Source organism: Amblyomma americanum, chromosome 4 (genome assembly GCF_052857255.1).
Source record: "Amblyomma americanum isolate KBUSLIRL-KWMA chromosome 4, ASM5285725v1, whole genome shotgun sequence".
In the NCBI taxonomy this organism is placed as follows: domain Eukaryota; kingdom Metazoa; phylum Arthropoda; class Arachnida; order Ixodida; family Ixodidae; genus Amblyomma; species Amblyomma americanum.
In genome coordinates, this window is record NC_135500.1 from 20,683,352 (window position 1) to 20,710,433 (window position 27,082).

Genomic DNA, 27,082 nt, shown 5'->3' on the forward strand with positions numbered 1-27,082 from the left:
TATCTAAGAAAACCGTTTCAGATCTGCGAAGCATTACAGACGAATCACTGATGCAGTTATCTCCTTTTTTTCTGATGTAATAGGCTTCCACCAGTTCCCGTTCAATCTGATCGCGGCTTCTCAACAATACTCTACAGTCCGATAATCGGGGAAAACAGGCGACCTTAGTCTTCTTAGTGCATTCTTGGCAATGGACTGGAGATGGGAGCCTGTCTACTTTAAGGAATTTTTGTGCTCCAGAAGGCGCTGGTTGAGGCAGCGTCCAGTTTGCCCAACGTAAACCTTCCCGCAAGTGAGCGGGAACTCATACACAACTCCTTTTTTGCAGGTTACGTGGGGCTTACGGTGTTTTACGCCACACGCTTGCCGTTTTTCTTTTCTTCTTATGCGTGCGCACAGACCGGACAACTTTCGCGGAGCAGAAAAAACAACTTCTACTCCGTACTTCTTGGCCACCTTCTTGATGTTGTGGGAAGTTCTGTGTACGTATGGTACCACCTCCGGCCTTGAACACTTCGTTGGGTCTTTCGCGTTGCTCTGCTTGCTGCCCTTCAATTTTTTGACCAAGGACTGCGTCACAGAAGGAATGAGGGAATCAGGGAAGCCTGCCTTTTCCAGCCTTGAGACCTGTGACAAGAAGCCAGCGTACACAGTGTGGCGACAGGACTTCGTTAGTGCCGATGAAAGACATTGTAAAGCGATAGCCCTTTTGACCGTCTTAGAATGATTAGAATGAAACGGTAGCAAATCTTTCTTTGCGCGCGGACAATACCGCCAGCAAACATGTGAAGGGTTAAATGTTAAGGTGATATCTAAAAACTGCAGTTGGTTATCACTGCTTGGCTTTTCATAGGTAAAGGTGAGATCCTACCAAACGTATCTAAAACATCAGCTACGGCCTCGTCAAAACTAAAATCACTTTCCTTCAACAGAACCAGGTAGTCATCTACATATCTGAAGACATGAGCTACACGGTCTGAGTCAAAAGTTTCACTCAAAGAGCGGTCAACTTGCGATAAAAAAATAGTAGAAAGAACCGGGGCTACGCAAGAGCCAATGCAAATACCTTGCTTTTGAATATAGATAGGTACGATCATTAAATTCAATAAAAGTGGCATTCAGGTAAAGCTCTAGTAATGACATGAAGTTGTCCACGTTCAAACCAGTGGCATTTTGAAACGCGGTGATACCATTTCTATCTATACAATCACGCACCGCGGTGAACAGGGGCTGGTGTGGAATAGAATAGAAAAGATCCTTAACATCGATTGAGAAACCGGTCTTAATATTCCTCGCAGACTGAACAAAGGCTATCACTTCATCAGAGTTCTTAGTGGCATAAGGGTCCGCATCTTGCAGTGTCCTGAGGTGCTTGAGCAGGAACAGGCTGACTTCCTTTTGTCATGTGCCCTTTTCGCTAACTATGGTCCGAAAAGGAATGCCGCTCTTGTGGGTTTTTGCGGTGAAAAAAACCGATAAACAATTCCCTTCAGCCTTCCCAATGGCGCCGGCTAGTCTGTGCAGTTGAAGTTCCTCGCAGAGTGACATGGCACTTTTCTTCACTGAAGATCTTTTCACTTCCACTGTCTTAAAAGACTTGGTGACGGCTTCAACGGCCTTTTCGTTGAAAAGGCCTGACGGAATAATGACGAAACCGCTTTCTTTGTCTGCCTCCATAAGCTCGAGCGAATTGGCTTTGAAAAAAGCAACAACCCTTGCGGTGGGATCGGATCGGTGGTTTGGAGTACTCCTATTACTGACTGACCTCGTGAAGGTGTCGATGCCGTCCAGGAGGCACCTTTCCTGGTTTTCTTGCTCCGTTCTGTTGGCAAGTCGTCGGTTCAGGGACAGCCATTCGTGAGGCTTGAGAATGGCTGGGACGCTGAATTTCGGCCCCTCCTTTAGGACGGACGCAAACTCTTCCGGTACTTCGGCTCCTCCCAAGACTAGCACATCTTGGCGTTCGGGTGCCTTCATCTTGACTTTCCTCAATTCTTCCAGGCGTCTTATCGCCTGGTTGATGGAGCACTTCCACCAAACTTCTGTTGTCTGGACTGCGAGCTTCATGAACTGGCGGTGTCTGATGCCCGCGAGCCACTCCTGGTTTTGGGCATAGCATGCCGCACGTAGAAGGTCTTGAAGTAACCTCACTTGATTCCATAGTTCGGACCGGAGGATCTTGCATACTCTTTTGGCATGACCGAAGGACGGTTTGAAAAGACCGAACAGGCCAGCGACCTCACTTGGAATGAGGCCTTTTCGCTGGTAGAACCCAAGAAGCCTGGCTCGGCAGGTCGTGGTCACAATGCTTGCGATGAGCAGGGGAGCATGGGTAGGTGAAGGCTGAACACAAAGCAAAGAGCCCGATGCAGAAGAAATATAACTCAGAAGTACTTGTATTTGGGCGTGTTGGTTCATATCTTTTCAGGAGGACACAGGGGCGCAACAAAAACACACGGACATAGAAGTAGACAGGGACGAGCGCTTACTATCAACAGGCTTTATTTGACGTAGACCGTTAATATACTTTCGCCTACCCAAGCGCCACTGTGCGAATCACCAGCACGTGGGTAACAGAAAACACCAAAAAAAATCGAAAGGTAGGCGATTACAGAAATCTATCTAAGAAAACCGTTTCAGATCTGCGAAGCATTACAGACGAATCACTGATGCAGTTATCTCCTTTTTTTCTGATGTAATAGGCTTCCACCAGTTCCCGTTCAATCTGATCGCGGCTTCTCAACAATACTCTACAGTCCGATAATCGGGGAAAACAGGCGACCTTAGTCTTCTTAGTGCATTCTTGGCAATGGACTGGAGATGGGAGCCTGTCTACTTTAAGGAATTTTTGTGCTCCAGAAGGCGCTGGTTGAGGCAGCGTCCAGTTTGCCCAACGTAAACCTTCCCGCAAGTGAGCGGGAACTCATACACAACTCCTTTTTTGCAGGTTACGTGGGGCTTACGGTGTTTTACGCCACACGCTTGCCGTTTTTCTTTTCTTCTTATGCGTGCGCACAGACCGGACAACTTTCGCGGAGCAGAAAAAACAACTTCTACTCCGTACTTCTTGGCCACCTTCTTGATGTTGTGGGAAGTTCTGTGTACGTATGGTACCACCTCCGGCCTTGAACACTTCGTTGGGTCTTTCGCGTTGCTCTGCTTGCTGCCCTTCAATTTTTTGACCAAGGACTGCGTCACAGAAGGAATGAGGGAATCAGGGAAGCCTGCCTTTTCCAGCCTTGAGACCTGTGACAAGAAGCCAGCGTACACAGTGTGGCGACAGGACTTCGTTAGTGCCGATGAAAGACATTGTAAAGCGATAGCCCTTTTGACCGTCTTAGAATGATTAGAATGAAACGGTAGCAAATCTTTCTTTGCGCGCGGACAATACCGCCAGCAAACATGTGAAGGGTTAAATGTTAAGGTGATATCTAAAAACTGCAGTTGGTTATCACTGCTTGGCTTTTCATAGGTAAAGGTGAGATCCTACCAAACGTATCTAAAACATCAGCTACGGCCTCGTCAAAACTAAAATCACTTTCCTTCAACAGAACCAGGTAGTCATCTACATATCTGAAGACATGAGCTACACGGTCTGAGTCAAAAGTTTCACTCAAAGAGCGGTCAACTTGCGATAAAAAAATAGTAGAAAGAACCGGGGCTACGCAAGAGCCTATGCAAATACCTTGCTTTTGAATATAGATAGGTACGATCATTAAATTCAATAAAAGTGGCATTCAGGTAAAGCTCTAGTAATGACATGAAGTTGTCCACGTTCAAACCAGTGGCATTTTGAAACGCGGTGATACCATTTCTATCTATACAATCACGCACCGCGGTGAACAGGGGCTGGTGTGGAATAGAATAGAAAAGATCCTTAACATCGATTGAGAAACCGGTCTTAATATTCCTCGCAGACTGAACAAAGGCTATCACTTCATCAGAGTTCTTAGTGGCATAAGGGTCCGCATCTTGCAGTGTCCTGAGGTGCTTGAGCAGGAACAGGCTGACTTCCTTTTGTCATGTGCCCTTTTCGCTAACTATGGTCCGAAAAGGAATGCCGCTCTTGTGGGTTTTTGCGGTAAAAAAAACCGATAAACAATTCCCTTCAGCCTTCCCAATGGCGCCGGCTAGTCTGTGCAGTTGAAGTTCCTCGCAGAGTGACATGGCACTTTTCTTCACTGAAGATCTTTTCACTTCCACTGTCTTAAAAGACTTGGTGACGGCTTCAACGGCCTTTTCGTTGAAAAGGCCTGACGGAATAATGACGAAACCGCTTTCTTTGTCTGCCTCCATAAGCTCGAGCGAATTGGCTTTGAAAAAAGCAACAACACTTGCGGTGGGATCGGATCGGTGGTTTGGAGTACTCCTATTACTGACTGACCTCGTGAAGGTGTCGATGCCGTCCAGGAGGCACCTTTCCTGGTTTTCTTGCTCCGTTCTGTTGGCAAGTCGTCGGTTCAGGGACAGCCATTCGTGAGGCTTGAGAATGGCTGGGACGCTGAATTTCGGCCCCTCCTTTAGGACGGACGCAAACTCTTCCGGTACTTCGGCTCCTCCCAAGACTAGCACATCTTGGCGTTCGGGTGCCTTCATCTTGACTTTCCTCAATTCTTCCAGGCGTCTTATCGCCTGGTTGATGGAGCACTTCCACCAAACTTCCGTTGTCTGGACTGCGAGCTTCATGAACTGGCGGTGTCTGATGCCCGCGAGCCACTCCTGGTTTTGGGCATAGCATGCCGCACGTAGAAGGTCTTGAAGTAACCTCACTTGATTCCATAGTTCGGACCGGAGGATCTTGCATACTCTTTTGGCATGACCGAAGGACGGTTTGAAAAGACCGAACAGGCCAGCGACCTCACTTGGAATGAGGCCTTTTCGCTGGTAGAACCCAAGAAGCCTGGCTCGGCAGGTCGTGGTCACAATGCTTGCGATGAGCAGGGGAGCATGGGTAGGTGAAGGCTGAACACAAAGCAAAGAGCCCGATGCAGAAGAAATATAACTCAGAAGTACTTGTATTTGGGCGTGTTGGTTCATATCTTTTCAGGAGGACACAGGGGCGCAACAAAAACACACGGACATAGAAGTAGACAGGGACGAGCGCTTACTATCAACAGGTTTATTTGACGTAGACCGTTAATATACTTTGCTTTGTGTTCAGCCTTCACCTACCCATGCTCCCCTGCTCATCGCAAGCATTGTGACCATGACCTGCCGAGCCAGGCTTCTTGGGTTCTACCAGCGAAAAGGCCTCATTCCAAGTGAGGTCACTGGCCTGTTCGGTCTTTTCAAACCGTCCTTCGGTCATGCCAAAAGAGTATGCAAGATCCTCCGGTCCGAACTATGGAACCAAGTGAGGTTACTTCAAGACCTTCTACGTGCGGCATGCTATGCCCAAAACCAGGAGTGGCTCGCGGGCATCAGACACCGCCAGTTCATGAAGCTCGCAGTCCAGACAACGGAAGTTTGGTGGAAGTGCTCCATCAACCAGGCGATAAGACGCCTGGAAGAATTGAGGAAAGTCAAGATGAAGACACCGGAACGCCAAGATGTGCTAGTCTTGGGAGGAGCCGAAGTACCGGAAGAGTTTGCGTCCGTCCTAAAGGAGGGGCCGAAATTCAGCGTCCCAGCCATTCTCAAGCCTCACGAATGGCTGTCCCTGAACCGACGACTTGCCAACAGAACGGAGCAAGAAAACCAGGAAAGGTGCCTCCTGGACGTCATCGACACCATCACGAGGTCAGTCAGTAATAGGAGTACTCCAAACCACCGATCCGATCCCACCGCAAGGGTTGTTGCTTTTTTCAAAGCCAATTCGCTCGAGCTTATGGATGCAGACAAAGAAAGCGGTTTCGTCATTATTCCGTCAGGCCTTTTCAACGAAAAGGCCGTTGAAGCCGTCACCAAGTCTTTTAAGACAGTGGAAGTGAAAAGATCTTCAGTGAAGAAAAGTGCCATGTCACTCTGCGAGGAACTTCAACTGCACAGACTAGCCGGCGCCATTGGGAAGGCTGAAGGGAATTGTTTATCGGTTTTTTTCACCGCAAAAACCCACAAGAGCGGCATTCCTTTTCGGACCATAGTTAGCGAAAAGGGCACATGGCAAAAGGAAGTCAGCCTGTTCCTGCTCAAGCACCTCAGGACACTGCAAGATGCGGACCCTTATGCCACTAAGAACTCTGATGAAGTGATAGCCTTTGTTCAGTCTGCGAGGAATATTAAGACCGGTTTCTCAATCGATGTTAAGGATCTTTTCTATTCTATTCCACACCAGCCCCTGTTCACCGCGGTGCGTGATTGTATAGATAGAAATGGTATCACCGCGTTTCAAAATGCCACTGGTTTGAACGTGGACAACTTCATGTCATTACTAGAGCTTTACCTGAATGCCACTTTTATTGAATTTAATGATCGTACCTATCTTCAAAAGAAAGGTATTTGCATAGGCTCTTGCGTAGCCCCGGTTCTTTCTACTATTTTTTATCGCAAGTTGACCGCTCTTTGAGTGAAACTTTTGACTCAGACCGTGTAGCTCATGTTTTCAGATATGTAGATGACTACCTGGTTCTGTTGAAGGAAAGTGATTTTAGTTTTGACGAGGCCGTAGCTGATGTTTTAGATACGTTTGGTAGGAAAGGCATGGGACTCACCTTTACCCATGAAAAGCCAAGCAGTGATAACCAACTGCAGTTTTTAGATTTCACCTTAACATTTAACCCTTCACATGTTTGCTGGCGGTATTGTCTGCGCGCAAAGATTTGCTACCGTGTCATTCTAATCATTCTAAGACGGTCAAAAGGGCTATCGCTTTATAATGTCTTTCATCGGCACTAACGAAGTCCTGTCGCCACGCTGTGTACGCTGGCTTCTTGTCACAGGTCTCAAGGCTGGAAAAGGCAGGCTTCCCTGATTCCCTGATTCTTGCTGTGACGCAGTCCTTGGTCAAAAAATTGAAGGGCAGCAAGCAGAGCAACGCGAAAGACCCAACGAAGTGTTCAAGGCCGGAGGTGGTACCATACGTACACAGAACTTCCCACAACATCAAGAAGGTGGCCAAGAAGTACGGAGTAGAAGTTGTTTTTTCTGCTCCGAGAAAGTTGTCTGGTCTGTACGCACGCATAAGAAGAAAAGAAAAACGGCAAGAGTGTGGCGTAAAACACCGTAAGCCCCACGTAACCTGCAAAAAAGGAGTGGTGTATGAGTTCCCTCTCACTTGCGTGAAGGTTTACGTTGGGCAAACTGGACGCTGCCTCAACCAGCGCCTTCTGGAGCACAAAAATTCTTTAAAGAAGACAGGCTCCCATCTCCCGGACCATTGCCAAGAAGGCTCCAAGAAGACTAAGGTCGCCTGTTTTCCCCGATTATCGGACTGTAGAGTATTGTTGAGAAGCCGCGATCAGATTGAACGGGAACTGGTGGAAGCCTATTACATCAGAAAAAAAGGAGATAACTGCATCAGTGATTCGTCTGTAATGCTTCGCCGATCTGAAACGGTTTTCTTAGATAGATTTCTGTAATCGCCTACCTTTCGATTTCTTTTGGTGTTTTCTGTTACCCACGTGCTTGTGATTCGCACAGTGGCGCTTGGGTAGGCGAAAGTATATTAGCGGTCTACGTCAAATAAAGCCTGTTGATAGTAAGCGCTCGTCCCTGTCTACTTCTATCTCCGTGTGTTTTTGTTGCGCCCCTGTGTCCTACTGAAAAAAACATCCATCGTCTAGCGGCACGCATCCCGCAACAAATCCGTTTTGAGTGGGTTCCGCGTGACGTCCTGAGCGCACAAAGCCGCGCAGATTCTGCGACCCGCCTTAAGACCCCAACCTCGTATTTGCCTCGAGTCCTCACTCCGGATGACACCACCCTCCTTTTAACAAGAAAGGAACACCTCCGGCGCCGAACACGTGGTCTAATTCCTCCGTGTGCGGTAACCCTCCCCCGTGGTCTTACTCGTTCAGAGGAATTCGCGCTTAGGAGGATACGAGTCGGGGTTGCCCTAACTCCAGCTGTGACACGCAAGTGGCCGCATTTCAAAGATTTATATCCCCGCACCGGGTGTCCAGTCTGCAAGAACAGAGACTGTGAGGTGGATATCCACCGCCTGTTGTGGGACTGCCCGGAGCTGAAGCCGACGAGAATTCGGCACCTGGCGTCAGTAGGACTCTCAGCGGACAATCCGGATTCATATATTGCATGAACACAAGGTCGATATCATCGTTCACTTCTTGATTTCATCAGATCAGCTCATTTTTTTAAAATTTATTTAAGCATCTTACTCATCTTTCAGTTCATAGTTTTTATGCTCTGAGGCAATAAACATCGCTTCAAAAAAAAAAGCTCACGACATTTGTTGAAATAATGGGCTTATTGTCTCACACCTTTCAGTATCCAGTTTACTGCATCGGTGGCCAGACGTCCATCGGAGTTGAGGGTCAAGCCAGACTGCCAACCCCGCTTATCAACCTTGACGCCCTACAGGCTTTCCCTGCCATCACCGGGAATGGAAGGTCGGGGACAACAAACGGGGAGGCGTGAGGAGAGCAGAGCACACTTCGAATGCTCGGCGCGACGCGGGCCCCACAACGCTGAAAAGCTTCTTTATTACGCGATAGTGTATACAGCTCTATTCTGTATACAGCGATAGTGTATACAGCTATATTGTTGCCGGCACCGCGCGTCTGAAATATGCGGGGGCTGCGTAAAAATCACAGGTCACGCACACATAATGAATAAAAGAAAAACAGAGGTTTAGGCCGGGAATCAAACCAGAGCCTTTGGCGGTTGAGAAGTGAGCGGTTTCACTACGCCAAAGTGGCTCGACGTTTTAACGTGAATAAAGGCGCGTCTAATGAATGCATCGGTTCTTAGAAATGCACCTTCGAGATCTGCACTGAGACGTACATGAGTATTTATGAGCATGTAAATTACAGATGTTGGAATTAGGCGAGTACCATGCGTTTCCGGTAAATTTCCTCCGTGGTTCGCGTACACTGTGTAAGAATTTCGCGTGCAATCGTAGCGTCATCATGTGGCACCCACTGAAACCCCTTCGCCATTCATGGTGCTGGCCCAGCAGATGGCGTGTGCGTATCTTCTGTGTGTACGCCCTCCCTGAATGCTGATGCGCCAACTACATCAGCGGGTGCTCGAACAGGAGGGAACGCTATCGCGTCTCACTCCTAAGGCGGAACGTAAACGTCTCTCAACTTTTTCTATTTTACATGATGAACCATTTTCTGCTCTATGCGTGCTGATAAAGACTCTCCTTTCTCTTTCCTTTCTTATCCCCTTACCCCTCTCTCCCCGTGTAGGGTAGCAAACCGATTATTCTTCCGCTTAACCTCCCTGCCTTTCCTCTTCTTCCTCCTCCTCCTGTGGTGTTTCCGTGGGTTCCTTTTCAGGTTTGCTTGAATGTTTCTTGGAATCTATGGTTGGTAGTTCCTGCCAGAACCCGTTATTACAAAAGCGAAATACGTGGATTGTATCCTGTGTAGTTGCAGTTCTCTCTGAAATATTCTTGGCTCAGCATGATAACAGGGTACAGCAGGAATTTAGCTTGGCAGATGCGGGGGCTTTAAAAGTTTACAGCTCGTAGACATATTTCCTGCTTTGCCCAATGTATCTGGAGGCCGTTGTCCGTGGAGGTCTTTGCAGATTCGGTTTTGACCTTCTTGACATCATCATCATCGACCTGACAAACTCTACTACAGGACAAAAGCCTCCCCCATATCTCCCCAATTAATCCTGTCCTGTGCCAGCTGCGGCCACCTGATCTCGCGCACTTAATCTCATACGCCTCCTAATTTTCTTCCGATTACTTTCTCTCGTTATGCAGTCCATTACCTTCAAAGGCCATCGGTTGTGTTCCCTCCGCATTACATGCCCTCACAAGGCCCATTTCTTCCTGTTCATTTTGACTGGTATGTCATTAATCCTCGTTTATTCCCTGACCCACTCTGCCCCATTTCTGTCTCTTAAGTTACACCTATCATTTTTCTTTCCATAGCTCGCTGCGTTGACCTCAATTTAAGCTGGGCCAGCTTTTCGTTAGCCTCCACGTTTCTCGCCCATAGGCGAGTACCGATAAGATACAGCTGATATTTCATTTCTCTTGGGGGACATTGGTAAGCCGCCATTCATGATCTGAGAAAATCTGCCGAATGCACTTTATCGCGTTCGCGGGTTGCTCTAAATCCAAGAACTTTACCGTTGAGCTTCCACAAAGTGGGTGCATCCACTTTCTAGAGCTGCAACTGTTGGTTTTAGTTTAGTTTAGAGGGGTTTAACGTCCTAAATTGGAGTAACACGGACATTAGAGCTAGTTGGTACATCTTTGAAAACTTTCGAAAGCGCTGCGACAGGGGACACAAGGAGAAAGACACGAAGGACAAGCGCTACTATCAACTCAAGTTTATTGGAAAACACACAAGGTTAAATAGCTCACACAAGGCAGCCAGCAGCGCATTCGCCTACCCCAAAATGACAAAACGAATCACTGTGTTGAACCAAGATACCGAATTTCGCAATCATGTATTACAACAAAAGGTGTGCTGACGCACATGTCGGAGTTTTTGTGAATATGATATGCCTCAGACAATTCCCTTGTTAGCTGATTGTAATGCCTATACAAAATGTTTGTTCTATTGAACAGAAGTACCCATGCATTTTTTACCAACGGGCTAGAATTGTGAACTTCTCTTCCCTTGTCTGACGGTGGCCTTCTCCGCCCACTGCACCTGCCTTAGTTGCAAGTCCGGGTCGGAGCAAGAGACCACGACCTCCCACCCCTCCGAGTCCGCGAGTGCCCACTATGCCGGTAGTTGCAGTTGTCGGCTGATGAACATAATGTGGTCGAATGTGGCTCTCGGGGCACCACAGAGGGAACATTCGGGGGTTGAGTAGAAAGGAATAAAAGTGCAAGTAGCGCTGGGCAGGGAAATGTGTGGGCCTGGAGTTGTCGCCAGGTCGTCTGTTGTTTTGTCAGCGATTTGTGTGGCGGGGGAAAGTAGACGCTCTTTGAGGTAGTGTAGCGTGGTGTCGTGATATGTGACAAGCCGGTCTCTCGCGCTGCCTGGGTCTTGGGTACACGCCGCTCGGTTGACGTACGCTCTATCAGCGGAATGCGCCGCTTCGTTACCGGGATTGCCCGAATGGGCCGATGCCCAGACTATTAGATAGGACGAGGTTGTTGGGAGTTGGAAGTGACATTTTTATAGGCGGCAGTATGTATCTGCCCGCGGGCAAAATTTTGAATGGCGGTTTTGGAACCGCTCAGGATAAGAGTGGCAGTGGAAGACGACATCGCTAGCGCGATGGCTGCTTCTTTCGCTTCTATCGAAATGCTTCCCCTGATCGAGCCCGATGTCGTGTGCTGCAGGTTGTTGGAGAGTACGGAGAAAGCGTAAGCTTAGGGTTGGGAGTACTCCGCGCCGTCTACGTAGACTATGTCTGGTTCATTTCCATGTGATTTATGCAAGGCTCGGGCGCGGGCTGCCCGTCAAGCCAGGTGGTGCACTGGATGCATATTTTTATGTAGTGGTGAATAGTGATATGGTCCCTGACATATTGCGGAAGCTTGTGGGAGTTAATGGGAGGTGTAGCGACCGGACAGAGTTGTAGTGAAGCCGAAAGAGGTGCCGTAGTGTAGGGCTCCGGAATAATTTCGACCACATGGGGATCGTTAACGTGCCCTCTCAGTAAGCGTCGTAGAAATCAAGGATCCCCAGGGGGTCGAAATTAATACGGAGCCTTTCACGACGACATTTGTTTCTCTCTTTTTTTCTTTAAGTCCGCGCAGAAAGGAAAGGGAATAAGGTGGTAGTGAAATAAGAAATAGAGAAAGAGTTGTCGTAGTGGAAGGCTCCGAAATAATTTCGACAACCTGGGGATCTTTAACGTACACTGGCATCACACACCACACGGGCGGCTTTGCATTTCGCCTCCATCGAAGCGCGACCGCCGCGGCCGGGTTCGAACGCGGGAACTCCGGCTCAATAGCCGAGTGCCCTATCCACTGAGCCACCGCGGCGCATCGTCAAAAAGCGATTTTAGTACACTCGCTCTTACACAAGCTGTGTCGCAGCCCACGAGAGGAAGCGATATACTGGATCGTTTGCTTACAGACAACACGGAACGTATCCATTTCACCTCCGTCATTCCCGGTATAAGGAATCATGATGCTGTTATTTGCGAAATGAATCTTGATTATAGAAGAATGGAAAACAGCAGTCGACGTATTTACAGTTAAGCTAGAGCCAACGCACCGGTCAACAATTCTGCACTGGATTGATATTTTCTTCTTTTCAAACCCTTGGTGAAACTTGCACTGCAAGGGAGCTTTGGTCCTGCTTCATGAATAAAGTCCTGGAGCTACGCGATCGACTTATTCCATTCTCGACCTTAACAAACAGGCGAAATACGACATAGTTCACAAAGCGTTTACGCACGTTAACACGAAAAAAGCACAGAGCCTATAGCAGCTTCAAACATAATCCAAAACTTCAGAATTTCATTGAAAATAAAAGTATAACCACTATCGTAAAGGCTGCAATAGATACTGGCAAGTTAACTTTTTTTGAGACATCTGATCTAAGAACCAAACTAAATCCGAAGGAATTTTGGACATACATAAAATAAAATAAAAAGGATACCATATCTATTCTACCGCTCGGAAGTGACGCTATCATAACAGTTGCCATTGGAAAGGCAGACTGTTTTAATGCCTATTTCAAATCTGTTTTCACTCACTGAGTGGCACGTGACGAAACTTTCAAAAGGATGATTATTACTGATGTACCACCCATGAAAAAGTTGTTTGACTGTCGCGGAATACAGGTGTTGCTTCAGCGCATGGATATTTCAAAAGCTGCTGTCGTGACTGTATACCAACTACCTTTTTGATCTCTTGTGGACGCTCTATGTCCCAATACCTAAAAGTGCCCGTTGATAATTCTTCGAATCATTCCTGTCTTTCTGAGGACTGAAAGATTGCGTCTGTTGTACCATGCATAAATCTGGTTCGCGCAGCACGGTTTCATACTACCGTCTAATGTGTCTAATATCTTCCTCCTGCAAAACAATAGGGGATCTATAATACGCATGCACAGTAAAACAACTAGACATTCATAGCCTATCCAACCCATACCAATATTGATTTCGCAATAAGCTGTCCAGCGTGACACAGCTTCTAGAATTTACTTTCGACCTATCCGAAGCACTTGATAATCAAGAAACTGTAGACTGCATATTCCTGGATTTTAGAAAGGTGTTTGATGTTGTCCTGCATGAATTCATCATCATAACCAGCCTGACTATACCCACTGCAGGGTTAATGCCACTGCCATGTCTCTCCAATTAACCCTGTCCTTTGCCAGCTGCGCCCACCCTATGCCTGCAAACTTCCTAATCTCATCCGCCCACCTAACCTTCTGCCGCACCCTGTACGCTCGCCTTCTCTTGGAATCCACTCCGCTACCCTTAATGAACAGCCGTTGTCTTGCCTTCGCATTGCATGCTCTGCCAAAGCACATTTCTTCCTCTTGATTTCGACTAGGATATCATTAACACGCGTTTGCTCCCTCGCCCACGCTGCCCACTTCCGGTCTCTTAACATTACACCTATAAGTTTTCTTTTCAGGGCTCGCTGTGTTTTCCTTAACCTAAGCTAAACCCTTTTCGCTAGCCTCCACGTTTCTGCCCCGTATGAGAGTGCCGGTAAGATACAGCTGCTTTACACTTTTCTCTTGAGGGATATTGGTAACCTGCTATTCAATTCAATTCAATTCAATTCTTTTATTTTTCCAGAAATAATGGATCCTGGAAAGGGTCAAGAGCTAAAAGCTGTCTCGACAGCTTGACTAGGCTCATGACCCCTTCTACAAGGCAGTAGTGGTTTACAGCAACAGGTAGTGTCCATATTAATTAACATCAAGAAATGCAAAGAACAATGAGTTATACAATAGCAGAAATGCAATTTAATTATTAACCAAACAGCATATGATTTCAAAATGTGTCTACAATAACTGTACTTATAGTTTTGAACACAGCACAATACCAACAAGAGAAGTTAAGCAGACAGAAATATAAAGAAAATTAGAATACATACATGTTCTTGAAAAACAGCACTTGCAAATGAAAAGGTAAACACGCATAGCCATTCATTCTTTGAATCGAAAAAACATTCCCAGTTATTTTACGCCGCAACTCATCACACATTTATGCTCATTTAGAATAAATGGCAGATTATGCTGTAGTGACTGAAATTTATAATTATTTCGAAATTTCGGGCGCACCCAGACATCATCATTACGCGTGGATAGTGTAACCTGTCTTCTTTTTAGAGATCCTAGATTCATTAAAAAATCCTGAAAAGCTACAGTGGAAAAGTAAAAAGACCGGAGCAGGCGATATGGATACATATATTCAGCAATAATGATGTTGTAGCTTATAAAAGCACTTCGCGTGGGAGACAGGTAATCAAGGTTTGCAATATGTCGCATGATTCTCTTTTGAAGTACAACTATCTTTGCAACGTTTCCTTTTGTCGTTGTAGCCCATACTAGACCACAGTAGTCGATATGTGAAGCAAACAGTGCGTGATAAATTTGGATTTTGGTCTGTGTTGGAAGAAGATGTCGGCAGCGAGATAAGATTCCCGTCTGAGAGAACCTGCCATATGCGCCCTACCCTATTCTTATTCCTCTAGTTATTTCCCTATCATGATCCGGGTAAGCTGTCACTACCTACCCTAAGTAGGCGTATTCCTTTACCATTTCCAGTGCCTCGCTGCCAATTGTGAACTGCTGTTTCCTTGCTAGACTGTTAAACATTACTTTGGTTTTCTGCATGTTAATATTTAGACCCATCTTTCTGTTCTTTCTAAGCCATTGATCCTGATTTGCAGTTAATCTCCTGAGTGACTCGGCAAGGCAATGTCATCAGCGATTTGCAGATTATTTAGGTATTCACCTTTAACACTTATGCCCAACTGTTCAAATTCAGGCCTCGGAATACCTCCTGTAAACCGGCGGGGAATAGCTTTGGCGAGATCGTCTCCCCTAGCCTGATGACCTTCCTTATTGAAATTTTATTGCTGACTTTATGGAGGACTATGGTAGCTCTGCAGTTCCTTTATTTATCGTTCAGTACTTTGACATAAGGCTCATCTACACTCTGATTTCGCAATGCTTGTATGACTGCTCAGGCATCCACTTAGTGAAATTCTTTCTCGTAATCAATGGAGGCTAAATATATGGGTCGGTTACATACGGCGCATTTCTCTATCACCTGATTGATAGTGTGAATATGATCTATTGTGGAATATCCTTTAGTCTAAGGATGCCCTGACTCTATTAGCGATTACCTTAGTAAATACCGTGTAGGCAACGGACAGTAAGCTGAGCGGTCTGTAAATTTCAAGTCGTTGGCGTCTCCTTTCTTATCAATTATGATTATATTTGCGTTTTTCACGTACGGTCGAGGTCATAAGGCATTGCGTATACAGGGTGGCTAGTTTTTCTAGCACAATCTCCCCTCCGTGCTTCAACAGATCTGCCGTTACCTGATCCTCACTAGCAGCTTTTCCTCTTTGCTTTGCTCCTAAGGCTTTCTTTTCTTCCTCTTTTGTTACTGGCGGGATGACGCATTGCTGGGCACTACTGTCTCTGTCGTTAACGTTCTGATTACACTGGATACTGTATAGGTTTGTGTAGTCTCCTCTCCACCGCTTTTAGGCTACCTCGTTCTTTAGGGCATGGTAGATTCACTCCATATTAAACTTTCATATGTCGGTAAGGTTTTAGTGAGGTTCTAGCGTTAAACTTTGCAAGGTTCAAGTTCCAATGGCGGCCTGTCCGCAGCCAGAAATTCTTAGCACCCTCTTCTGCGTCACAGGTCTGACCGCCGCCTTGATCTGTTGCTCCGCAGCCACTGGGGACCGAGGGCCGACGATTAATTGGTTTGTTCATAGAAGGTTGTGGCCAGTGTACACCAGGGTGGGCAAATCCTGTTCTGGTGAGGGAGTGCGTTTTCAGTTCTGGTCACCGAGGTCAGGCCACACCCCATGCCTGCCTATGCAATCCCATCGACACGCGGTGTTTTTTGTTGTTTTTTTCAAACCCGGGTGAGAATTCGCGAGTTCGCGAGTATAAATATTTAGGAGTATATCTGACCTCATCTTTAAGTTGGCACCGGCACTTAGACTACTTCGCTGCCAAAGCCTCTATATCTGTTGGCTTCTTACGCAGGAACACTGGAAATCTTCCCTTAGTGACCAGGGAAATTTTATGCAAGCTTGAAAAAGTGCAAAACAAATCTGCTCATTTCGTCCTAGGTTTATAGGTCAGCCTATTTTGTTATACTTTAGAAAGACGGCAGGTTGAGCGAGTTGGTGTTCCACGGTAACAAGAAAATTCAAACAGCGCTAGACAACAGGACCAGAAAGAGGAGGAGACAAAAAACACGGCGCTGTTTATTAGTTGTAAGTTCATCGCCGTGTTTGTCTCCTCTCCTTTCTTGTCCTGTTGTTTAGCGCTGTTTGAATTTTCTTGTTATACTTAGTGATACACTTTCGAAACTAGCATTAGGATGGGAATCATCAGATCATCGCAGATCTCTGCTTTGTTTAAAACTGTTTCATGAGATTCACCATTCCCGAACTGGTATCCCACGGGAAAAATACATTCTCTCATCTCATTTTGTGTTCATACGTTTGGATAAAGACAAGAAAGTGTGCGAGCACAAGTTCAAAACTGAAACTTTCAGTTCTTCTTCTTCCCGAAAACAATTCGCCAATGGAACCGATTGCCCTCATCTCTCGTTATCAGCACAACAAGTGACGCGTTTGGCTCTTCATTAAAAGATTTGGCGCCCCTGCAATGAATTTCTCGCACATTTTTTTTTCTTTTTCATGGCTACATTTCACAGCAGACATGGTTTATTGGTTGTGAATGGAAGTGATAACTTTATTCCTATTTATTATCAATGCTCTTGTATCTGTGTGTTCGTAGTGTTTTTTTTCTCTCTTTCATATGGGTTTTCGTATCACTGCTGGCATAGGTCGCGATTAAATCTGACGACAGCCTTGTCCAACTTATTATGTAAGTGCATGTGTGTGTTCCCATTTCGTGCCAATTCTAATGTCATCTCATTGTAGCGATAAAAAGGTGTTCATGCCTGTTTTCATTGATCTCAAAACCATCCTCCCGAAGCTTTGTTGCTTTTCTTTTTACGTGTATGTGACCGCGTTTCTCATTTTGTATTGTGCTCTATACATTTGTATTTGTAATCCCCCCACTGTAATGCTGAATGGAGCTGTGGGTACCAGATAAATAAATAAAAAATAAAATAAATAAATCATTGTAGAAGCAAGAATACCTATCGCTCGACTATCCGGTCTAGCAGAATTAAACCGCTCTCACTTTTTTCTGCGTTTTGTTCTCCGCAATGATCGGTTTCCGTTGTGTACGCTTGTAGCAGGAGATTTGGCCACATTTTCATTATTCTTATCGTGTATGTTAGCTTTTCAGCTATTAAAAGGAATGCGGTTGAAAAGACCGCGCTGTTAGAAGCAGCACACATGCAAAGACGATCTTTAACGAGGTGCTCTGTACGTGGTTTCGAGACGAAACACGTTATCAGAATTTGCTTACTGAAAGGAGCCCGACGACACGTAATAGGCGGTAGAAATAAGTCTAGATCGGTCTACTGCACCCTGCCTCACATTTAATACTCCTGTTATAAAAACGAAAACTCAATTCGTCAGCATCTTAACGGGGTGATTCTCATGACAGTCGCCTAGAGGCTATCTTAGGACGATATGATCTGTCACCATCTCAGTTTTCTTAGTTATTTACAGGAGAACTTACAGAATCTCTGCGCTCCTTCTTGCATATTAACGTGCGGCAAGTTAAGGTCAGAAGTATGATTCTTCCGTCTTTCTAAGGCACTATTTGATTTCTAAGTAACCAGCTTTGTTTTTCACCTCTTTGCATTTCTCCTCATGCCCTAGGAAGCCCCATGTCTCAGGGCGTGGCAGAGGGCAGAGCCCGTGTGGCGCCGAGTTTCGAGGAAGCTCATCTGATCCAGGTGAGAACGGTGTTTTACACGACAATTCAACGAAACTGCAATGACATTGAGTAGACCTTACAGTAAACAAAATATGTGGCGAACCCGTGGAAACCGTGCGGAGAATCCTCACATTCGGCGCTCCTCTGTCGAAGTCCTGCTTCATTCATTGTTATCGCGCCATTTTTCTTTCAATCTGTTGCAATGTTTAGGGGAATACCTCTGAGTGGAGTATATTTATAAAAAGTGACCAACTTTTCATGACGACCACACCAAGCGCTACCATACAGCTACAAAAAAAGGCTATACAGCTTCCATAGACATATCGATGTTGAAGAAAAATTGGTCCCAGTCCGGGGTTCGAAACCGACACCACCGCCTCACCAAGGAAGCCGCTCTTCGAATTGAGTTGACCAGGGGCCGTATTCCAAGTTTGTGTGATAATAATAAGCGTCATAATCTGTCGCTTCGGCCACACCCTATTGGTAAAAAAACAAAAAAAAAACGGAAGCCGATGTCGGTTCGGTTGCGACTGGGAGCGGCGGCAGGATGTCACTGCGTTGCGTTTGCCACAGCGAAGCGCCCAGCGGCGCTTGTGCTTTTTGCCGAGAAAAAAAAGAACGCGACCATTGCGACAGAATAAACGTTCAGCCACAAGTTTGGTTACGCATCGGATTTCACTGTAAAGGAGTAATATCAAAGCTGTTTTATTTACCCAATTGGCTTCAGCAAACACAAACAATGCAGTTCTGGCCCTCTTTTCTGCACCGTAAAGGCCGGAAGTGTACTTAAAGAAGAAAATATTGTACGCAACCACGCATGGCTTTTCAGTGACAGAAGGCGACCTCTACAGCCGTCGATCGCCAATGGTAAATCAAAGGCAGCTAGCTTGTTCGAAAAGCAGGGTGTTTTACATTTATCCTGAGGAAAAGGGAACGGAGAGGAAAATTGGTAGCATGCACTCACTCGCTGCAAAATGCGCACTTCGTGCCAGGCTGAACCAAGACGCCGTGAAGACAGGCCGTCTGCAACATCGCTGAATGTAAATTGGTGTGGTGGTCAGATGGTTGTGCAGATGGTAATTTACGTTTTTTCATTCATTTTATGCAGGCACTGAAAATAAGTAAAAGGGACGAGCTAAAAAACCTTCTTACTGTGTTTCTCTTGATATATCCGTTGGGATACTTCGCAGACGAAGTTTTCATAGGTTCGCCATGGTACGAAGCACACGCATTCCCACTGACGCCTTCAAACTAACTCGCAAGCTAACTCGCGAGCTCAATAATGCAGAGCCACACTACCGCGGCTATCGAGAACCGTAAGATCACCAAAAATCCACCTCTGGCATGTCAAACGCTTCGCTGTAGCAGCGCATCGCTGGCGACTGACCATCCGTGCACGTGAGTGATTTCACCCTGGCAGACATTACACACGATCATGACGCAGGACGTTTCAACAGCTAATAGAGAGCTCTAGAATAGGAAATGCACGTTTGCGCGCAGTAAAGACAAGTATTTTATGGGTCATTCTGCTGGTATGTTACATCATTCAACATAAGCAGTAGAGATAACTCGGTGATAGCTGCGCCATCCAGTTCGAATGAAGAGAACAATTTCTGCAACAAACTGGTGCTCGTTAGGTCTAGGAGCTACCGAATCGTCGAACGGAATAGAAAACAGGTCGAATTTATCGTCCATTAAATTTGTTATAGGCAAGATGAGACGAAGCAAAAGTCCCGTACCCAGTTTATAGCCAGTTCACGGTCCGGAAAAGGCAGTAACATCGAGGAGTTCACTTCGAAGTGAAAGGCTCCACTTCAGAGCACGACGCCATGTGGGGTGTCGAGCATCTGCTGCGCACGCTGTGTTTGACGTCACCGTCTGGTGTCTTCGACCCTTCTCGCTGCATGCGAACCACCACATCCGCTTCCGGCGTTTTGACCAATGAGGTGTGCCCGCTGCGGCAGATTATGACGCTTTTTATTATGACACAAATTCGGTATACGGACCCGGCACGGTTAGCGTAAGGTAGGGCACGGACGATTTGATCAGTCACTGGAAGCGGGTACGGTACTGGCCCCATGTTTAGGAGAATCCCCCAAGGTGGAGTAGCTTTGTTGCCTTTGTGGCCGTAAGGGTGCGTTTGAGTGAATTCAGTTAGGTAGTCACTCCATTTACTTTCCAATTCCTTTCAAGACAGAAAAGCGTAGCTCGAATCCTCGAGGTCTGAGAAATACGAGGCGCTGTGATTTACGGCTGCTGAATGTCCTCTCCTTGTGACCCCAATCTTCGCTGTGCCCGTAACACCTCCATCCGTGCCGTGCATGCATGCGTCTTTCACCTCGACTGCCTGTCGCGGCTAGCCACTTCTCGCTGTCGTCGATGCCGATTCTGTTCTCGTTACTGTCAGTCCAGCAGATTTTTTTCGCCAGTCTTTGTCCATTATAGGAAACAAACGCAAATTAAAGATAATGCAGTTTTATGCTGCACATTACGCGGACATCGGCGCACCAACCGCTTGCAGAGAACTCGGCCAACATGGCTCCAGTCCGCAGGCGTTCCCTGCAAGATATGCGTTTATAGGTCTGGCACAGGGCGTCTGGCACAGGGCACAGGGCATCCCGACCACTGGGATGAAATTTCAAGTTTACGTTTCGGCGCCCAGAAGGGGCCTTGTTCACAATGGAATCAGAGGCCAACAGAATGACAGGTGTCATTACCTCGACAACCTGACGCCCGTCTTCGCCCAAGAAACGTGCGGTTATTCCATGTGTTCGGAAAACAAGTGAGTTTCCTGCCCGTACATTAGGGGAATATGACGTGAAAGTAGTAGCCCATGTCCCCGCCAAAACATACGACCACTGATGAATGTGAAAGACCAGTTGCCGTAAGAGAAATTCGCAGGAGTTGTTTACGCCATACCTTGCGCAGGTTGCAACGGCAAATGCGTCGGCGAAACTGGAAGTTACAAGAAGCGCTTACAACAACATGCTCGTGATGTGCAGAATGTAAATACTCGCAATAACACCTTAGCAGAGTACGCGGTCACGCAAAATCACAAAATCGAGTGGGAAAATTCAAGAATCATCGAAAAAAAACTCACATCACGGCTTCATATCGAGTCTTTGTTGATACAGACGCCGCACACGCTTAATCGTAACGAGGGTAATCTTAACTCAATTTACGCGTGATCCTTGTGGCGACTACTCTAGGTTTTAAGGACGAACTCTTTTGGTGTGAATCCATTGGGAACAAGGCCCCCGTTCTGGGCGCCGAAATGTATACTTCAAATTTCATCTTACTGGTCGGCGTCTCTGTTTTTTTTAAATGCGCCCCCCCCCCCCCCCCGGACCAGACGGGATTCCGTCATGCTCTCGACTTCACTCTGCGTGTTCCTGCACAAGCATACAAAAACTTGGCAGCCGAGCCGTTTCACACAAATGCAGCTCTTTTTGTAGAGCAGAACTGTAGGTTTGTTTTCCTCAAAGCTACTTTGCGCGTGAGTGCATCCGGAGACATGTTTCTCTACATGCTTAACGGCGGGAGGTGACCTCTTCTTTACTTGACAAAAATCTGCGTGACTACGCAGCCGACACACCAGAAAGAGGCAGCCCTGCCGAACGGCTTTTTCTCTTTCTGTCCGGTTAAAGAACGGCGCTTGCCATTACCCCCCCCCCCCCCCCACACACACACACACACGCAGAAAGGAGAGATCCTCGTCACGAACGCGACTGACACTGGCTGGACTCCGTACTTTCCTCTCTTGGCCGGCGTTGTGACTGAGATTGGTGGCCCCCTCTCACATGGTAAGCATTTTGTTGCTTCAGGTTTAGATTAAAAAACAGAATAACTTTTAATGTTCGAACCGGACCCCCTACCTACCCTCTCCGGCACGGCACGGAGGCCTCCGGGAGAGGAGTAGTGAGTTTATTCACTACAAGACTAGCACTTAAATTTAAGTGATGCTGCAGCTGCCAGTTGAGTCAGTTCCTTTTGCACCCTAGAGTCTGGTTGTTGGTTCGTTAAAACAGAAATTGTGCCGAGTTGGAAGTTGTTCATGATGATAAGGGAAACTCCACGACCACACAAAGAGAAATGGAGGATGGTCAGCACACTTACTCGACGTTTTTAGCTCGCCTCACAATGGGCGCAACAGTGGTCACGTGGCCGTGCTGCGCCAACCAAGAGGTTCCGTGAGCCGAGGGATTCGAAAGAAACCTTAAAAAATGGCCGTGGCTTAGCTCGGCTATGCCAGGATATACGTAGCGAAATCTAAGGCATAGCTTGGTTAGCCTTGGTTAATCTTGATTGCAAGTCCAGGTTAATCTGGTTGCCTGGCTAGTTGTCACGTGGTTCGTCACGCGGTTGGTCACGTGACCAGTCACGTGGTTGGTCAAGTGGCGCGGTGTGACCACGGTGGGAATGCGAGCACGGCGAAAGTACGAATTCGTGGCCAATGTAGCCTTCGCTACAAAAAATTGATGATAACCTAGCTCTGCTAGGCCAGGATACACCTAGCGAAAGCGCTGCGACATCTGGTTCGGAGGAGTTAATATATGATACCCGTGCATTCACTAGATTCGCCTTTATTCATGAATAAGCCTTGAGCCGTCGTTAGGTGTTTGTAGGGATGAAGACCAGGCAGTGTTAAGTAAGCAATATGACCCTACTGCTGTATTACTCACTGATTTGGCAGGCGAATACAACCTGCTAGATGTTGGGCAAGATAAGGGACATATAATCAGTTTCACTCGTTTTCGGTGTTCCTCTAGTGCTCGGCTTTACAGGATTTACGTTTCAGCAGACATGTTATGCAGCGTTTTTGGCTACTGGGTGCGGCCCATATTCTTCAGTGATCACTGCATGGTGTCTCTTCAGATAGGGAGGTTCAGTCGGCGCATACTCCATCCTCGATGGGAGCTGTGGAACCTGTATAGCTGCCTGCTCTGAGATGAAATCTTCAAACGTGCTGTATCAAATTGCTTGATGGACACGTTGTCATACCGGGATATTTCAGCTTTGCAAAAATCGGACTTATTTAAACAAGAAAAAAAACATTGCTATTGAAGAATCAGCAAGAATCGCGTTTTTGAAGAGACATCACCTCCGAGAGCTCAGCCGTACTTTAGTTGTGCTGCATGAGTTAGAGAGGATTAGCCTAGCTGCCTATGTAAAGATATCACTGCCGTTAAAGCAGAGCTTCAGCACTTTTAAACCAAAAGATACAAAGGGCCCTGCTAGTTGTCGCTCACTTAATAGGCACGCATCACGTCTACGGTATCAGAGGGCGCAGCATCCAAACCCATATTCATACTGCACGTTCAGTAGTTGAGACAGTATCAGATGAGATCGGACAAGTAGCTCTAATTCAGATTAACTTTGCCAAGGCCCTTGATAAAGTTCGTCACGATTTCTTGTTTGCGGCCTTAGAGCATGCAAATATTGGAGATGTTTTGCTTAGGTTCATAAGACTGTGCTATAAGGAGTCCTATACAAGGCTAATTGTTAACCAATAGCTAACGAAACCTATTCCATTGAAATTATCTGTTCGCCAAAGCTGTCCCTTATCGCCTTTGTTGTTTGTCCTATACATTGAACCCCTCTGCCTCAGTATTATTAACCGCACACCTATCCGTGGTTTCTCCTTGGCGCAGTGTGAAATTAAGATTTTAGCCTATGCAGATGATGTCGCCCTTTTTTGTCCTGACAAAAAGAGTGTGCTTGAGGAATTGCATTTGACTGAACAGTTTTGCGAGATATCAGGTGCGGCTCTTAATCTAGGTAAATTCAAGGGGTTTTGGTTGGGTTATTGGGGTACAGTGCCAAGTCATTATGGTGGCATAAGCTGGGACTGTTCGCCCTTTCATTACTTGGGGGTTCCTCTTCACCAAATTCGCAACAGTGGCGCCTACTGGTATTCTCAGATAGCCTCCATGAGGCGACAAACCCAGGCTTGGATGGACAGGGAACTATCAGTTTTTGATCAGGCTCAAATCTGCAATATTTCTTTATTTTTGAAAACTTGCCTATGTGCTGCAGGTTCTCCACCGTGCGAAGAAGAAAGTGCAGGTGATGCACAGAATATTAGCTGCATTCGTACGGCGTTTCCAATGGGAACCCATGCGTCGCGATAACCTATTTCTTTCTGTGGAGTCTTAGTGGAATCGGACTTGTTCACTTATTCGTGCATCAGTTTGTCTCGCAGTTTTCTTTTCAAACCTTCAAACCACCCTTTTTTAGTAGCCGCGCTTATTAGGCGTCTCAGTGCTTATTTGCATTTCCTATTCGCACCGACTGGACATACTCGTGAGGGGCCTTTAAGGGGATTCCTTAAGGAAGTTGCTGACACCTTCAATTTCCCCACTGTGTGCTTATCTTTAGACTACCTGTATAGCCTCTCCAGAAGGCAGATGACTCAGACACTTAAAGAGTATTTGTTCCCTGTACCGTTGTATCGGCAACCTTTTCTGGAGTTCCTTGACACCACTGTTTTAAAATGTGTAAGGCGAATGTGCATTTCTTCTTCCGCGAAAACATTCTTTTTTAATCTGCACACGTCAACGCTGCCTGCGAAGGCATGGCTTCATCACACCCTACAGTATTTGTTTTTTGCCCACGGAGAAAAACAGTGCTGTGCCATAGGATTTATTTATGTTGCTGGAACTATTTAGTCTCTGGAACAGCCGCATGATGGACCGCCACGCCGAATCACAACGGTCGTCGTAATCTTTGTTTCGTGAACAATGCGCTTTGGTGCGGGGAGTATATGCTGCCCTGAAAGAGCCGCCTAGCTGGCTCCCTATCTGGATGCATGTGTGTGCCTCCCAGACTTTTGATGTTTTGCAAGGAGGGTTCATGCAGGGGTAAGGTGGCCTGGTGTTTAGTGGCGCAAGCGTGCTTAGACTTTCCTTTCGGCACTATTTCCATGCAATAAAGAAAAAAAAAAGAAGAGCCGTCGTGGCGGAGTGGTAGCGTCTTCGCCTCAAACGCCTAAAGCCCTGGTTCCTTTCCCTGCCTCGACGCAGGGTTTTTTTAATTCAGTGAGTGTGCGGAGTTTCAGAGGATCCCGCCACCCACCACGAGGTTGGTCACGTGATCGGTCATGTGGTACGGAGCAGCTGCCGGCTCCGTGGCGCCATTGCTGCTCACGTGGTTCGCCACACGTTGGTCACGTGACCAGTCACGTGGTTGGTCACGTGGTGCGGTGTGACCATGGTGGGACTGCGACCACGGCGAAGCTGAGAGTTCGTGGCCACTGTAGCTTTCGCTGCAAAAACAACCAAAGTGTCCATTCACATAGCACGAACGCAGGTTACCTGTTTTTCTGCAAAAACATTGTTTGGAATGGTGCCTTCAAAATAACAGGAACAGCACAAGCTCTGCACTTTCAGCTGAAATTTATCGAGAGCACGCAAGACGTGCGCATACAGCAAGGAAAACGCCTGTAGAGCAGGGAGCGGTTTAAAAAGCCACCGAAGGAATTAAAATTTTAAACCCGAAAAAAAGATTATTTCCATGCGTAATATCAGTATTACTCAGATGAAAAGACGGCTGTCTGAATCGCGTTTCACATTTAGCCTATAAAGTGAAATCTGCCTCATCCATTTATCGATGCGATAATGTAGCACACCTTACTACAGAGTGGAGCTCAAGCCCACGACATGAACAATGAATGACAAAACGTGCCTTTCTATATATAACACATGGCGGCGCCTTTTAACAACAAAGCTGTTTACGTAAGCTTATGTTTGAAGAGCGGTCAGCCTGGCAGGTATATCGGCTGCCAGAGAGAATATTTTGTAATAACACTGTGCTCACGGGGAACCGTCACAGATTTTCGAAGTCTGTTGTTGACTTGCGTCCACCTTTCTGCGAACAGCCAGGCAAACAAGAGAACAGGTGTTCTCTCTCGAAGACGCGATGTGGAGGACGGATGGATTGACACAAATTTATTAGATGGCAAAAAAAGAAATACTTCTAGGTCGGTCCCCTACTGACCCCGGAGTACACGGGCTTGAGCTTCACATAAAGCCCAATCCACCAGCCATTTCTGGCCGGTGGGCTGAGTTGTCCGTAAAGCAGCCTCCCAGGAAGAAAGAATGGGATTGGGGATGGGAGTACTGTCTGTGGGGAAGGACATTCCCACAGTTAATGGAAAGGTGCGGATTTGGGCACGCCTCAGGTGTTAAAATGAGGAGGGAAGCATGAGAGATGGTAGGGTGAAATAAAGAAGCCCGTCTTAAATTGTCGCCTTGTGGTGCTGGATAAGGGCTAAAAGGTACTTTGGGGTGGTGGCACTGTTATGCGGCTGTGTTTGTATAGAATGAGGTGATTTAATGATATGTAGAAAAGACCGATGTGGTTTCTTGCGCGTTATTGGGTGCCTGATCGTCCGAGGTCCACGAGGAAAGTTCTGGTAAGGATCCCCGCTAATGAACGTGCTCATTACCTGGGATCGAGGCATGCCCAGGGATCCACGACAGAGTATCCGTTCGGTCGGGAGAGGTGGCTGTGGCAAGAATACGGTGTGTGGCCGGCGCCGTCCCACCATTTAGGTAGTGGCGGTATGTGAGCTGGGAATCTGCAAACGTCTGTTATGTTTTTGTCAGTGGTGGAGCGGGCCAGCGCAAGTGCGATGGCGGCTGCTTCCGCCGCTGCAGGCGAATTATTTCTTATAGTGGCGCCAGTCCCCACTGCGTCGTCTTCATCGCCTGCGACTGCCGTGAAAAATCCTACTTTACTATTTTCTGCCGTGTCGACATAAAGGATATCGGAACGGATGCTGTATGTTTTGATGTAATAGATGGCTCGAGCCTGCCGCCTACCCTGATGGAGGCTAGCGCTCGTATTGCACGGTAGGGACTTCTGATATATGCGATCCTGCGTGCCCAGATTAATAATGATAGGTGCAGGACTTTCTCGGGTGGGAATGGGTGGATTGAGACGGAGCTGTCGCAGCAGGCGTTGTCCTGTTTCCGGTCGACTCAGGCGGCTAATTGGTTGGTGCGTTGAGTCGCTATTAA

At 46.8% G+C, this 27,082-nt stretch overlaps 1 protein-coding gene across 14 annotated transcripts in view; it reads left to right on the forward strand.

Annotated features, from left to right (window-relative positions):
• The window catches only part of LOC144127822 (rifampicin phosphotransferase-like), a 685,750-nt gene that overhangs the window by 551,740 nt on the left and 106,928 nt on the right, over window positions 1-27,082 (forward strand). For 10 of the 14 annotated variants that reach the window (XR_013313574.1, XR_013313577.1, XR_013313576.1 and 7 more), the window contains 2 exons: window positions 18,009-18,081; window positions 21,763-21,865. Coding sequence is in view for 6 of the 14 variants with exons in the window: in XM_077660767.1 (XP_077516893.1) it covers window positions 18,009-18,081; window positions 21,763-21,865 (176 nt within the window). In the remaining 8 variants the exon portion in view is untranslated. Of the gene's footprint in view, window positions 1-18,008; window positions 18,082-21,762; window positions 21,866-27,082 lie in introns of those variants that run through there. The other 4 variants (XR_013313579.1, XR_013313581.1, XM_077660769.1 and 1 more) reach the window with 1 other exon arrangement.